The 15,521-nt window shown below is 48.5% G+C and overlaps 1 protein-coding gene across 23 annotated transcripts in view; it reads left to right on the plus strand.

The window, feature by feature from the left end:
• Positions 1–15,521, plus strand: part of LOC1279452 (uncharacterized) — a 138,913-nt gene that overhangs the window by 92,162 nt on the left and 31,230 nt on the right. For 13 of the 23 annotated variants that reach the window (XM_061660894.1, XM_061660895.1, XM_061660896.1 and 10 more), the window contains 19 exons: positions 67–3,399; positions 3,590–3,916; positions 4,090–4,407; positions 4,587–4,910; positions 5,542–5,862; positions 5,980–6,294; positions 6,388–6,711; positions 6,821–7,144; positions 7,235–7,549; positions 7,655–7,975; positions 8,422–8,751; positions 8,861–9,172; positions 9,396–9,719; positions 9,892–10,848; positions 10,949–11,914; positions 12,703–13,023; positions 13,270–13,581; positions 13,666–14,676; positions 14,765–15,415. In XM_061660894.1, coding sequence (XP_061516878.1) covers positions 67–3,399; positions 3,590–3,916; positions 4,090–4,407; positions 4,587–4,910; positions 5,542–5,862; positions 5,980–6,294; positions 6,388–6,711; positions 6,821–7,144; positions 7,235–7,549; positions 7,655–7,975; positions 8,422–8,751; positions 8,861–9,172; positions 9,396–9,719; positions 9,892–10,848; positions 10,949–11,914; positions 12,703–13,023; positions 13,270–13,581; positions 13,666–14,676; positions 14,765–15,415 — 11,406 coding nt within the window. The remainder of the gene's footprint in view (positions 1–66; positions 3,400–3,589; positions 3,917–4,089; positions 4,408–4,586; positions 4,911–5,541; positions 5,863–5,979; positions 6,295–6,387; positions 6,712–6,820; positions 7,145–7,234; positions 7,550–7,654; positions 7,976–8,421; positions 8,752–8,860; positions 9,173–9,395; positions 9,720–9,891; positions 10,849–10,948; positions 11,915–12,702; positions 13,024–13,269; positions 13,582–13,665; positions 14,677–14,764; positions 15,416–15,521) is intronic. The other 10 variants (XM_061660898.1, XM_061660899.1, XM_061660902.1 and 7 more) reach the window with 6 other exon arrangements.

The raw sequence follows: 15,521 nt of genomic DNA on the forward strand, positions 1-15,521 counted from the left end.
TTCGCCAGTGAACACACTCTTGCGTTGGCATTAACTTACCAAATGAAATCAATTCTTTTTTACCAGTTCCTGAAGGAAATGAGTGCACACCAAATCCATGCGGACCCAACTCGGGATGTCGCAAAATCAACGGTAAACCAACATGCTTCTGCCTGCCCGAGTTTGAAGGAAATCCACCCCAAACGCCATGTACGTTGCCACAAAACCCGTGTGTCCCGTCACCGTGCGGGCCCAACACTCAGTGCACAATACTGAGCAATGGGTATGCAAAATGCACATGTGTGCCAGGGTACATTGAAAGTCCCAACACGATCCGTGGCTGTGTGGAACCGTCAAGCCCGTGCGATCCGAATCCCTGCGGCTTTGGAGCGATCTGCGACGCAACGCGCAATCCCGTATGCTACTGTCCAGATTCGATGATAGGCAATCCCTACCGTAGCTGCCTCGAGCCAGTTATGACACCGGAGCTGTGTCAACCGGGACCATGCGGTGCGAATGCGGATTGCTATGTGGCAGAAGGCAGGGAGCAGTGTTACTGCAAGCCAAACTTTATCGGTGATCCGTATGGAGGATGCGTTGAGCAGCCACGGTCTGTATGCGAACCGAATCCCTGCGGTCCGGGAGCCGAGTGTGTGCTGCTGGTAGATGGGGCACCGGGATGCCGATGCCCACCAGGGCTGAGCGGCGATCCGACGACAACGGGATGCCATGCGTTTGAATGCTTGAGCGATGATCAGTGTGCTGCGGACAAGGCTTGCATCGGACTGCGATGTGCTGATCCGTGTCCGGGATCGTGTGGCGCGGGAGCGCATTGTCGTGTCGAGAAACATCATCCAGTGTGCTTCTGTGACGCTGGTTTAACAGGCAATCCTGCCGTACAGTGCTACAGCTTAGATGAACGGCCTCGCGATGCTTGCAACCCCAGCCCGTGCGGTACCAATGCTCGTTGTAGCGTGAGGAACAAACGGCCAGTGTGCAAGTGCCTAACGAACTACCACGGAGATCCGCGTAAAGGTTGCAAGCCTGAGTGTGACATCAATTCTGACTGCACACCGGACAAGTCTTGCGTCAACCATAAGTGTGTATCGCCGTGTGCATTGGGTACGGTGTGCGGCGTGAACGCGGAATGTAGTGTTAATTATCACACACCGATGTGTAAGTGTCCTTCGGGATATACGGGCGATGCGTTCGTGCAGTGCGTGCCGATACCGGAGGATCGCAACATGACCAGACAACCGTGCTCGTCGGATCCGTGCGGTCCGGGAGAGGTTTGTTCAATATATGGTAACGATGTCGCTCTGTGCGATCCGTGCGTAGCTCCGGATGCAATACATAATCCCAGATGCCGACCTCAGTGTGTGCTGAACACGGATTGTCCGTTCAATATGGCATGCCTGCAGTCGGAATGTCGAGATCCCTGCCCGGGATCGTGTGGATACAACGCACTGTGCACCGTCGAGCGTCACCGACCAGTATGCTACTGTCCGCCGGAGATGTATGGAAACCCTTACGAACAGTGTAAGCCACAGGAGAGTCCACGGGAAACGTGCGCTAGTATCCGTTGTGGAGCAAACACGCAATGCAAACAGCAGAATGGCGTCTTGGCTTGCGTATGTAAAAAGAACTACTACGGAGATCCTTTGATAGGCTGCCGACCAGAATGCGTTGTTAACACGGATTGTCCGATCAGTAAGGCGTGCGTAAATTCACGCTGCGTCGATCCGTGCGTAGATGCGTGCGGTGTGAGCGCGCAGTGCAAAGTGGTTAATCATTTACCGATTTGCTTCTGTCCGCCCACCCACACCGGTGATGCGCTGGTTGCATGCACGGAACGAACGTACCTTCCTCCGGACAATACACCGTGCGACCCGAACCCCTGCGGACCGAACAGTAAATGCCGTACTACACCTGATGGGTACGCCATTTGCTCGTGCTTACCGGGGTATCGTGGAGTGCCGCCCGCCTGCCAGGCCGAATGTATGATCAATGCAGAGTGTCCGCAGAACAAGGCGTGCATCAATCTAAAGTGTGCCGACCCATGTCCGGGTACGTGCGGCGTCGGTGCACGCTGCGAAGTGTTGAATCACAATCCGATCTGCAGCTGTGGAGCCAACCAGCAGGGAGATCCGTTTGTGATCTGCGAAGCACGACAAAACGAACCACCAGTGGAGCAGAAGAATCCCTGCGATCCATCGCCCTGCGGACCGAACTCAATTTGTCAGGTACGCGGCCGAAGGCCGGTGTGTTCGTGTCAGCCGAACTTTATCGGTTCTCCGCCGGCCTGCCGCCCGGAGTGTGTACTAAGCTCCGAATGTCCCCAGGACAAAGCTTGCATTAACGAGAAGTGTCAAAATCCGTGCGCTAACGCGTGTGGCGCTAATGCTGACTGTCACATCGTGGCACATTCTGCGTTCTGTAGCTGCCGTGCTGGATTTGAAGGAGATGCTTTCATTGGATGTTCCGCAGTGCCGAAGGACACACCAAAGGATGTGTGCTATCCGAACCCGTGTGCAGAAAATGCGGTATGTAGTGAGCACAATGGCGCCGCCAAGTGTACCTGCATCACGCCGTACCTGGGAGATCCGTACAATACGGGATGTCGACCGGAGTGCGTACTGAACTCGGACTGTCCCAGCCACACGGCGTGCGTCAATCAACACTGCCGCGATCCGTGCCCGGGCGTGTGCGGTACGAATGCGGACTGTACCGTGGCCAATCACATACCGGTGTGCGAATGCAGTCGGGGATACGTGGGTGATCCGTTCCGTGGCTGTCGTCGAGAAGTACCACCACCAGTGGCACCGAAAGATCCGTGTGCGTCCTGTCCATCGAACAGCGTATGTCGAGTAGTAGGAGGCCGACCAACATGTTCCTGTCCGGAGGGATACCGCGGAACACCGCCAGCTTGCAGGCCGGAATGCTCAAGCAGTGAGGAATGTCCGCACGACCGCAGCTGTATTAATCTGAAGTGTGCCGATCCGTGCCCTGGGCTGTGCGGTATAAACGCGCAATGCCAAGTGATCAATCACAAACCATTTTGCAGTTGTCAGCGTGACATGATTGGTAATCCGTTCGAGCAGTGTTATCCGAAACCGGCGGAACCAGTGCATCCATGTCAGCCAAGCCCGTGTGGCGCGTACTCGGAATGCCGTGAGATTGACAATCGTGCAGTGTGTACGTGTGCTGCTGGTATGCTCGGAACACCGCCGAACTGCAGACCGGAGTGCGAAACAGATCAAGACTGTCCGTCGAATCGAGCGTGCTTCAATCAGAAGTGCCGCGATCCCTGTGTGGGCTCCTGTGGATACAATGCGCAGTGCAGCACCCGTAACCATCGACCCGAGTGTTATTGTGTTGATGGGTTCGAAGGGGATCCGTACAGTGGTTGCAATCCAGTCGGTAAGTCGTTATTCTCTTATCTCCCTTATATCAGGCTTTTATACCAGATATTCGTCAAAAAATCACAATCTAATGCGAATATCCACGCCAGGACTGATCGATTGATCGATTACTGTCCATTAACAAACCAAACGAATAATTCAATGTTACTGTTCCTAAACGATGACCTAATGTTATACATTTTTCGTAGCTATTAAACGGGACGAAATAATTGACCCATGCAATCCGTCCCCTTGCGGTTCGAACGCGATCTGCAAGGATCGAAACGGTGCTGGTTCTTGTAAATGCATGCCCAATTATTTCGGTGATCCATACGTCAACTGCCGACCGGAATGTGTTCAAAGTTCGGAATGTCCGTCTACCAAGGCATGCGTCAACATGCGCTGCATTGACCCATGCCTTGGCACGTGCGGGCTTAACAGTGAATGTCGTGTACATAACCATTCGCCGTACTGTAGCTGTAGTCCTGGTTATACGGGCAATCCATCACAGGCTTGCCGTCCTATCGTGGTAGAAAGTAAGATACGTTCCGTAGAACCTGTCCTATCACTCTCTCTCTCTCTTTCTCTCTCGGTAAATGGAACCATTTGTACTAACGTGTATTATACACACCTCCTGTCTCGTATTCTTCTCTTCCATCTTTTGCACGAACCGGTATGGTTTCGCACCTTCTTTCATCTGTAATATTAGATCTCCCTGCCCGTCATCCGATAGACCCCTGTTCACCATCTCCATGTGGTCCGTACAGCATATGTAGGGTGCTGGACGGTCATCCGGTTTGCTCATGCCAAATCAGTTGTTCAGGCGTTCCACCCAATTGTCGTCCAGAATGTCTCATAAACGCAGAGTGCCCTCGCGACAGAACTTGTATCAATCAACGATGCATCGATCCGTGCCCGGGTACGTGCGGAATGAACGCGCGATGCCGCGTGGTAAATCACAATCCAATTTGCAGCTGTAACGCTGGATTTATCGGTGATCCATTTGTGCAGTGCTCACCGGAGCCAAGTAAGATATTGCCAATGACCACCACGCAAGCTACTTGCCTAGCATTAAACCCTGTTGCTTTTCGCTTAGTGCAATTGCTGCTTTCTTCCCTCGTGGAATGCGATTTTCTGATTGTTCAACATTGTTTTCCCGTTTTCTTCAACTCCAACTCCTCACCACTGTGCTTATGGTCGATACAGCACAACCGATATTGGAGGAAGAGTACAGGAATCCGTGTCAACCGTCACCGTGTGGAGTGAACTCCGTGTGCAAAGTACACAACAATCGAGCTGTGTGCTCGTGTCTGCCCAACTACGTGGGACGTCCGCCAAGCTGTAGACCCGAATGTGCGGTAGACTCGGAATGTCCCATGAATTTGGCTTGCATTAATGAAAAGTGCCGCAATCCTTGTCTTGGATCGTGTGGAGTTAATACCGAATGCGCTGTAGTAGCTCACAAACCTTTGTGCAGTTGCACACCAGGCTACAGTGGAGATCCTTTTGCTGGATGCAGCATTATTCCGAGTAAGCCATCTACAGCTGCAGTATACAAATTTGCTTGACACAAACAGCGCTCAATTGAAATGAAAATAACAACTGCTTTAAAGGCTTAATAAGCTAATCAAAGTTGATGTAATATGCATACAAATTGAATATGCTTAAGCTCCTTACTTATGGAGTTAACATTTAACTTTTTTATTGGCAATACGGATAAAACCCAACACAATTTCACTTCAATTGCACTACACTCAAACGCGCACACTGGTATACACTATCGTTGGATGAAACTTCATTCAGAGGCTTTTAACAGAAGTTCAATCACTACACACTACTGGCAGCTTTATTGGAGGATTTTCTTTTTCGCAAATATAACACAAGCTAATATATTGTTCCAAATTAATTCGAGGGAAGTTTGAACAAAACAATATGGTCGTTACACAGCAACAATAAGTAACAAATAACAACACACTGTATTAGCAGTATTGCAAAACAACTGCTCAAAACGGCAAACGATTAGATTAGAACAAATAAAACAATTATGCATTTGCAGCTTTGATAAATGAAGCCCATTACAGAACTTGTGCTTCAAGTTTTTAATGGTTTTGTAACATTAACTTTAACAAATTCTCTCTCACCTATTTCATTCGATTTACAGTCGTACAACAAGAAACTCCTATGCCATGTAATCCGAGCCCATGCGGAGCAAATGCTATCTGCAAGGAGCGCAATGGTGCGGGATCATGCACTTGTGCGCCGGAATATTTCGGCGATCCATACGTTGGGTGTCGCCCTGAGTGTGTAATGAACAGCGACTGTCCTAGAACACGAGCATGTATAAATAACAAATGTCAAGATCCGTGCCCAGGAACGTGCGGAGTAAATGCCGAGTGTCATGTTGTGAATCACGCTCCAAGTTGCGTTTGCTTGACAGGATTTATAGGGAACCCGTTCACGGAGTGTAGACCTCAGCCGGAAAGTAAGATATCGTTCGCAACCATAAAATTGTTTCATAAACAACCGTGTTTGGAACACGTTTTAACCGTTTTGGTAATTTTTTCCCTCATTTAAACCATTATTCGAATGCTTCGCGCAGTTCGAGATGAGCCTGTAGTGCAACCATGTCAACCGTCACCATGCGGCCCGAACAGCGTGTGTCGCGTGCTGAACAATCATGCCGTATGCACATGCAAGCAGAATTATATTGGTTCACCACCCAACTGTCGTCCAGAGTGTGTGGTCAGCTCGGAGTGTCCGCTAGACAAATCATGCGTTAAGACCAAGTGTGTGGATCCTTGTCCAGGCACATGCGGTTTCAATGCACGATGCCAAGTAGTGAACCACAATCCTATCTGCAGCTGCAAGGCTGGCTTTACAGGAGATCCATTCGTACGGTGTATACCGGAAGAACGTAAGAATTGTTTACCTCGTGTTGCTACGTGTATTTCACAGAATCAATACAATACTCCCTTTCTCCCATCGAACGCTTTTTTTCAACGCGCAGGTCGTCCTGTCGTACAGGAAACCCCTACCGATCCTTGCATTCCGTCTCCCTGTGGACCAAATTCTCAATGCAAGGCTGTTGGTCATACGGCGGCCTGTTCTTGTCTGCCAAATTATATCGGACGCGCACCGAACTGTCGCCCCGAGTGTACTTCCAACTCTCAGTGTACGCCGATGAAGGCGTGCATCAATGAACGCTGTGGTGACCCTTGTCCTGGATCTTGTGGCTCGAATGCACTCTGCACAGTCCAAAACCATCAGCCCAACTGTCGTTGCATTGAAGGATACGAAGGCGATCCATATACCTCGTGTAGCCCTGTAATAAGTAAGAATTACCTTTGCAAAACCCGTACCTTAGAGTGAGGGCCACCATTCTGACTGTATTTTTTTCTCTCTCCTTTTTGGGATGAATTCTAACGTTAACGCAACTCTAGTACACCGTGAACCAGAAATAGTAGATCCCTGCAATCCATCCCCGTGTGGCATAAACGCGGAATGTAATGTACGCAACAACGCAGGTTCCTGCACTTGTGTGAAGGATTACTACGGTGATCCGTATCACGAGTGCCGGCCTGAGTGTATGCTCAGCTCGGACTGTCCGAATACTCGGGCATGTTTGAACAACAAATGCGTCGATCCGTGCCCGGGCATGTGTGGTCTGAACGCGGAATGCTTCGTCATGAACCATTCGCCTTCTTGCTCTTGCCTGCCGGGCTACACTGGAAACCCATCACAAGCATGTCGCGAGATACCGAAACGTAGGTGTTTTTTTCGTATACTTGCTGCTAGAGAGCCAAGGTCTTTAATGTTCACTATCATTTGTTCCTCCCTCCTCTTCGGCACTATAGAAATCGAACACACTCCTATCGATCCATGTCGTCCGTCGCCCTGTGGCCCGTACAGCCAGTGCCGCAATGTGAACGAACATGCCGTCTGTTCGTGTCAGGCCAATTACATTGGTTCGCCACCGGCTTGCCGTCCAGAATGTACTGTTAGCTCTGAATGTGCAATGGATAAGGCTTGTATCAAGCAGTCGTGCTTGGATCCGTGTCCTGGTACGTGCGGTTTTAACGCTCGTTGTACGGTAATCAATCACAATCCGATCTGTAGCTGTCCCTCCGGCTTTACCGGCGATCCATTCGAACGATGTGTGCCAGAAGAAAGTAAGCTTTCCCCCTTTTTTGCTATACACCGCATCGAAATGCGCAAATTTGCCACGGTCAATAATTTTCGCTCGTCCTTTCGTCCATCCGCTGCTCCGTTTCTAGAACAAGTGGTTCAAGCTGAACCTACGAACCCCTGCCTTCCATCGCCGTGCGGACCAAATTCACAGTGCCGAGCTGTCGGAAACGTGCCGGCTTGCTCGTGCTTGCCCAACTATGTTGGTCGAGCTCCGAACTGCCGGCCCGAATGTACGATCAATGCGGAATGCTCTGGTAATCTTGCCTGCGTCAATGAAAAGTGCGCCGACCCATGCCCGGGATCGTGCGGCCCTTATGCTGTTTGTCGCGTGATTGAACATTCGCCTTCCTGCTCCTGCCAAACCGGATATACGGGAGATCCTTTCTCCGGCTGTACAGTCATTCCTTGTAAGATTTCTTTTCACTTTCCTACTATCTTCTACTGCTTCTTTTCATGCACTGTGTGTGAAGTATTGTGAAAGCATAATACAAACCTTCATATGACAGGACACTGAATTATACTTTCACGATTCTCATGCCCTCCCTATATCTATGTACAAATTGTTTGCATGAGTATATGTAACAAAAAAAATGGCTCGCGGTTTTTGCGAAGCTGTACCAGATACACAAGACATATCAAGCAGAATCAGCCATCGCAAAAATCACATACTTATGAGCCTGTACATAAATGTATGTATTGTAAACATTAGTTGCTTAGAATAGTTTTAATTTGTGTGAGTGAGTTTATGTGTGTGTGAGTGTGTGTGTGTATGGTATTTATGTGTATTATAACATGTACAATCTATTTTTATGGTGTGGAACAATCTTCTATGTATATACCTTTCTTCTTGTAGTAACACCTGTTCGCGAAGAATCTAGAAACCCATGCAACCCTTCGCCCTGTGGATCGAACGCGGTATGCAAGGAACGGAACGGTGCAGGATCATGTACATGTCTGCCGGATTACTTTGGCGATCCGTACAGTGGCTGTCGACCGGAGTGTGTTACCAACAGCGACTGCCCACGTGTGAGGGCATGCGTGAATAATAAGTGCGCTGACCCTTGCCCGGGTGTTTGCGGTATTGACGCAGAATGTTATGTAGTCAATCACTCGCCAAGTTGTGCTTGCCGACCAGGCTATACCGGTGATCCGTTCACGCAATGTCGTCCACCAGAGCAACCTAGTAAGACCATTCGTTGAGCTTTTCACTCGTTAGGGTGTTGCTTTTATTTCCTTGCAGTGTTTCTTACCACTGAAATCCATATGTTTTGTCCATTTTGCCATTATTTTAGAACAAAATGAACCGATCAATCCATGCACTCCGTCTCCATGTGGTCCTAATAGTATCTGCCGCGAATCGAATGGGCATGCCGTTTGCACGTGCCAGGCCAGTTTTATCGGAACGCCACCAAACTGCCGACCGGAATGTATCGTCAGCTCGGAGTGCGCTCTTGATAAAGCTTGCATTGGCCAAAAGTGTAACGATCCATGTCCTGGTACTTGCGGCCAGAATGCACGTTGCCAAGTGGTTAATCATAACCCAATCTGTAGCTGTTCACTTGGCTTCACCGGAGATCCGTTTGTTCGATGCGTACCAGTTGAAAGTAAGCATCCTGAACCATATCGACAGAATGCTAGCATTCTGGAACGATATAGATGTGATTGTACCAATCAACTTCATGCACAACTGTTCTTTTCTTTCCTGTACAAACTTTCTTTTCCCAATGCTTTTTTGCTCTTCGCTCTTTTCATCTGTTTATCTTGCTTTGTCGCTTTCTTGCTCTCTACTCTTATCGCCTTACTCTTCAACCAATGGCCGCGCTGTAGAAGCTCCGGTCGTACAAGATCCCGTAGATCCATGCGTTCCATCACCTTGTGGGCCAAACTCCGTCTGCCGAGCTATTGGGTCGACACCTGCATGTTCTTGTTTGCCAAACTACATCGGCCGAGCGCCAAACTGCCGTCCAGAGTGCATGCTCAATGCCGAATGTCCAGCCACGTTGGCATGTGTAAACGAACGATGTACTAACCCTTGTGTAGGATCTTGTGGTATTAACGCACGGTGTACAGTAGTGAAACACAATCCGATCTGCGAGTGTGAGGCTGGATTTACCGGAGATCCGTTCTCTGTCTGTACAGAAATTATTCCCAGTAAGCATTATTCACTTGTAAAACATTTGCAGATGTTTTTTTTTCTCAAATAATACATTCATCGAAAAACTTACTCGTTGGATGCACGTTTGATCGTCCACCAACTATGATTTTCGCAAAACATCAAGGAATTAAATAATAATTTTTCTCTTTGTTAATTTTACCTCACCAGTACGTGACGTGGAACCGGTCAATCCATGCAATCCATCGCCGTGCGGTGCCAATGCAGTATGTAAAGAAAGAAATGGAGCCGGATCGTGTACTTGTATGCCAGAATATTTCGGTGACCCATACACAGGATGCCGTCCGGAATGTGTACAGAACACAGACTGCGAAAAGTCGAAGGCATGCATGAACAACAAATGCCGCGATCCGTGTCCAGGTGTTTGCGGATTGAATGCTGAATGTGTCGTTCAAAACCACAGTCCCGTGTGCTTCTGCTTAGAAGGATACACAGGTGATCCGGCCAGTACCTGTACTTTGGCCGAGATTGTAACCGAGCGTCCTAAGACTCCTGGATGCCAACCATCACCGTGCGGACCGAACAGTCAATGTCGAGAAATCAATGGACATCCAGTGTGCTCCTGCTTGGCGGGTTACATTGGAACGCCACCGATGTGTCGTCCGGAATGCGTCGTCAGTTCGGAGTGTAGTCAGGATCGCGCCTGCGTAAACAAGAAATGTGTAGATCCATGTCCAGGAACGTGTGGTGCCGAGGCACGGTGTCAAGTTGTTAATCACAATCCAATATGTAGCTGCCCTCCCGGGTTTACTGGAGATCCATTCGTGCAGTGCGCAAAGAAAGAAGAACAGAAGGACATTACACCTGTAAATCCTTGTGTGCCTTCGCCATGCGGGCCTAATTCAAACTGTCGAACTGTTGGCAGTCAGCCTGCCTGTTCATGCGCCGCCAACTATATTGGACGACCGCCGAACTGTCGACCGGAGTGCACCAGGGACGCCGAATGTCCAAGTAATTTGGCATGTCAGAACGAAAAATGCGTGGATCCTTGCGCGGCTGGTTGTGGATTGAATGCAGTTTGCCGAGTCATCAACCATAAGCCAGTTTGTACATGTGACGAAGGTTTCGAAGGAAATCCGCTAGAACAATGTAGTCGCATTCTGCCGCGTAAGTACTCCAAAGTATTACATTCACAATCAAATAATTAATGAACGTTACTAATACTAATGAATTATTTATTATCTATTGAATATATTTTCCAATACAGCTACAACAGAGAGGCTAACACCTTGTACTCCTTCACCATGTGGACCTAACGCTGAATGCCGCGAACGGAACAATGCTGGAGCATGTTATTGTTTAACGGGCTATGAAGGCAATCCATATGATGTCTTTTCGGGTTGTCGTCGTGAATGTGACGTGAATGCTGATTGTCCAGACAAACTAGCATGTGTACAGTATAAATGTGTCGATCCATGTCCAGGTGTTTGTGGTGCACAAGCATTGTGTGAAATTCAAAATCATGTACCAACATGCATTTGTCCCGAAGGTACAGTCGGAGATCCTTTCGTACAGTGCAACCTACGGATGGCAGATCCGGTTACACCTGCATCACCTGTGTGTGACAAGTATACATGCGGTCCAAATAGCATTTGCCGTATACAAAACGGTGTTGCTGTTTGTAAATGTCAGCCAGATATGGTTGGTAGCCCACCAAACTGTCGACCAGAATGCCAGCAAAATAGTGACTGTGAGGCCAACCGGGCTTGCGTTAATTTGAAGTGCATAGATCCATGCCCCGGTTCGTGCGGACAAAATGCCAACTGTAACATCATCAACCATAATCCAATATGTAGCTGTGCTCCTGGATTCACCGGTGATCCATTCACTCGATGTTACAAAGAAATTGTAACTACCTCAACAACAGAGGCTCCAAGAGCATTGTGCACACCATCGCCATGTGGACCGAATGCTGAATGTAAAGTTATCGGCGACCGAGAGGCATGTTCCTGTTTACCAGGTTATATAGGAGCACCGCCAAGCTGTAGGCCAGAGTGTATTTTAAGCACAGAATGTGCTGATAACCAAGCATGCATCAGGCAAAAGTGTGAGGATCCTTGTCCGGGATCTTGTGGTCTGAATGCAAAATGTTCTGTATCGCGACATACGCCAAGCTGCAGTTGTGATGCTGGATTTACTGGAGATCCATTTACAGGCTGTCAAGCGATAATTGGTGAGTACTTAAACATTTTTAATATACTGCTTTCTCACTCTGTTATGCATATTATCACATATAGTTTGTATTTATAGTATTCATATATTTATAAATGTTCAGGCATCGTTTCTGTCTCTGAACACAGTTGCATAACATTCTCTGATATATTGATCACGGTTGACTGTGTTAAGATCAAACAATGTATCGCTCGTTGGTAAATATAGAATCTAAATTTTGCATAAATCTGACATTAAATTTTGCAAATCTTGACATATAGTTACTAATAGGCAGTCATCAACTATTTTCACATCTCGAGATTTAAAATATCGGAAATTTGAATATCTATAAAATCTATGTAAAAAAAAGCTGATGTCAACATTTTTGTCTTACTGTACTGTAATGGAACTGTGTGAAGGAATCAGAAAAAAACCTATAAGTTAAGCACATAAATGCAAGCAAAGTTAAGCACATACATAAGAGATTTTGATGAATGAATATGATAAAGCTTGGGACAATGGTTTGAGGAAAAGCTTCAAGCTTCCGCTTTTTTAAAGAGAATTCACAAAGGTAAGTTATTGAATTCTCCAACTATACCCACGCATGCAGCACCCCAAAAAGTAAATTTACTACAAAAATATGCAAAATAAAACACACGCTACGCTAAGGTATACACTTGCTTTCAAATCGCACAAAAGTGCAAAGCTGCTTGGAGCTTTCCGGGATGTAGAAAAAATCTTCACATGAACTTATAAAATAAGGGAAAGGTCACAAAACTACAACGAAATGTTTGGTTTCCAAACTTACAGAGGATGTCCCAGTATTGAACCCTTGTAATCCTAGCCCATGCGGAGCCAACGCTCAATGTAGGGAACAAAACGGTGCTGGAGCATGCACATGTATTGAGGATCATTTTGGAAACCCTTACGAAGGATGCCGTCCAGAGTGTGTGCTCAATTCGGACTGCCCGTCGAACAGGGCTTGCGTTAGGAACAAATGTCAAGACCCTTGCCCAGGAACCTGTGGTCAGAATGCTGACTGCCAGGTCGTCAATCACCTGCCCTCTTGTACCTGTTTCCCCGGATACGAAGGAGATCCGTTCCGATATTGTAACATTCAACAAAGAGAACGTAAGGAACCCTTTGCCCACTTCTTCGCCTGTTGCGTGCTTATGACCTTGCTTCACTCGACCAAGCTTAGTTCGACAATCATAGATCTCCGCTGACCCGCCCTTTTCTTGGACAACCTCGACAAAACACACGAAATACGAACGATCGACCTTGCCGCTCCCTTTCCCCATGCATTGCTTTTCGCTGTATCTGTTGTTTGCGAAGCTTTGTTCAATCATACATTGTGTCTTCCCTCCCTCACTACAGCGGTTCAAGAGTATGTCAATCCTTGCCAACCGAGTCCCTGTGGTCCCAACAGTCAATGCCGAGAGGTTAACGGACAGGCCGTTTGCTCGTGTCTGCCCACTTATGTTGGTTCTCCTCCGGGATGTCGCCCAGAGTGTGTGGTGAGCTCGGAATGCGCCTTAAATAAGGCTTGTGTCAACCAGAAGTGCGTTGATCCGTGCCCTGGAACGTGCGGAACCAATGCTAGGTGCAACGTCAATAACCACAGCCCCATTTGCTCATGTCAATCAGGATTCACTGGTGACCCGTTCACGAGATGCTACCCCATACCACGTAAGATCCTCTCCTTTCGTTACACCCACGACGTATTCCTTGCCATCTCCAACCCTATGGTATCGTTGTTCTTTTCTACAACAGCTCCGGTACAAGATACTCCGATCGTTGTAAGGAACCCGTGCGTTCCTTCTCCGTGCGGTCCAAACTCACAGTGCCGTGATGTAAACGGCTCTCCTTCGTGTTCATGTCTGATCAACTACATTGGATCTCCGCCTAATTGTCGCCCAGAGTGTACAATTAACGCGGAATGTCCAAGCAATCAGGCGTGCATGAACGAGAAGTGTCGGGACCCTTGTCCGGGATCGTGTGGCATCAATGCAAGATGCAATGTGATCAACCATACTCCCATTTGTACATGCGAGGAGGGATACACTGGAGATCCTTTCACAAGCTGTCGACCCATGCCACCACCACGTAAGAAACTCTCCCCCAATCTTTGGCTTCCAGATCTCTTCATAACGAATCCCCTTCATTCAACAGCGCCTGAGCCCGTCAATGATGATCCGTGCAATCCTTCGCCCTGCGGGGCTAATGCGCAATGCCAGAACGGTATTTGCACATGTTTGCCAGAGTACCAGGGCGATCCGTACCGAGGCTGCAGGCCAGAGTGCGTCTTGAACTCGGATTGCGCTCGGGATAGGGCCTGTATTCGTAGCAAATGTGTAGATCCTTGTCCGGGCACGTGCGGTCAAGATGCACTGTGCGAGGTGATCAATCACATTCCAATGTGCCGTTGTCCGGATGGAATGGCCGGAAATGCATTCGTGCAGTGTCGACCACAGCAAGCACCGGTTGTGACGAACCCATGCAGTCCATCGCCTTGCGGTCCTAATAGCCAGTGTCGCGAAATCAATGGACAAGCCGTCTGCTCTTGTGTTCCGGGATACATTGGAAGCCCTCCGACGTGTCGTCCGGAGTGTGTTGTGAGCGCTGAATGTCCTCAGAATCAAGCGTGTACCAACCAGAAATGTAGGGATCCATGCCCTGGAACATGTGGAGTAGGAGCCAGGTGCTCGGTTGTGAATCACAATCCAATTTGCAGCTGTCCAGAAAGATACACAGGCGATCCGTTCGTACGCTGTCAGCCCATGAGTATGTTTCATTCCCATTTAGTTCCTCAGTCGTTTAGAATCCAGATAGCTTACGATCACCATCTCTTGTCATCTTTGATCCCTTTCAGTCGAGCCTCCAGTACAAATGACCCCCAGCAACCCTTGCCAACCGTCTCCTTGCGGACCAAATGCACAGTGCCGCGCAGTGGGTGATTCGCCATCTTGCACTTGCATAGAGGGTATGATAGGCGCACCACCCAATTGCCGCCCGGAATGCATCAGCAACTCCGATTGCTCAAACAATTTAGCATGCATACGACAAAAGTGTCAAGATCCTTGTCCTGGCGCGTGTGGAGCCAACGCGGAATGTAGGGTTGTCAGCCATACTCCGATGTGCATTTGTGCCGTTGGATATACTGGCGATCCTTTCACTCAGTGCGTTCCTTTCCAACAAGATACGCCCAAGGACCAGACGACGCCTTGCCTCCCCAACCCATGCGGAGCCAACGCTCAATGTAGGGAACAAAACGGTGCTGGAGCATGCACATGTATTGAGGATCATTTTGGAAACCCTTACGAAGGATGCCGTCCAGAGTGTGTGCTCAATTCGGACTGCCCGTCGAACAGGGCTTGCGTTAGGAACAAATGTCAAGACCCTTGCCCAGGAACCTGTGGTCAGAATGCTGACTGCCAGGTCGTCAATCACCTGCCCTCTTGTACCTGTTTCCCCGGATACGAAGGAGATCCGTTCCGATATTGTAACATTCAACAAAGAGAACGTAAGGAACCCTTTGCCCACTTCTTCGCCTGTTGCGTGCTTATGACCTTGCTTCACTCGACCAAGCTTAGTTCGACAATCATAGATCTCCGCTGACCCGCCCTGTT

This window comes from Anopheles gambiae, chromosome 3 (genome assembly GCF_943734735.2).
Source record: "Anopheles gambiae chromosome 3, idAnoGambNW_F1_1, whole genome shotgun sequence".
Lineage (NCBI taxonomy): Eukaryota > Metazoa > Arthropoda > Insecta > Diptera > Culicidae > Anopheles > Anopheles gambiae.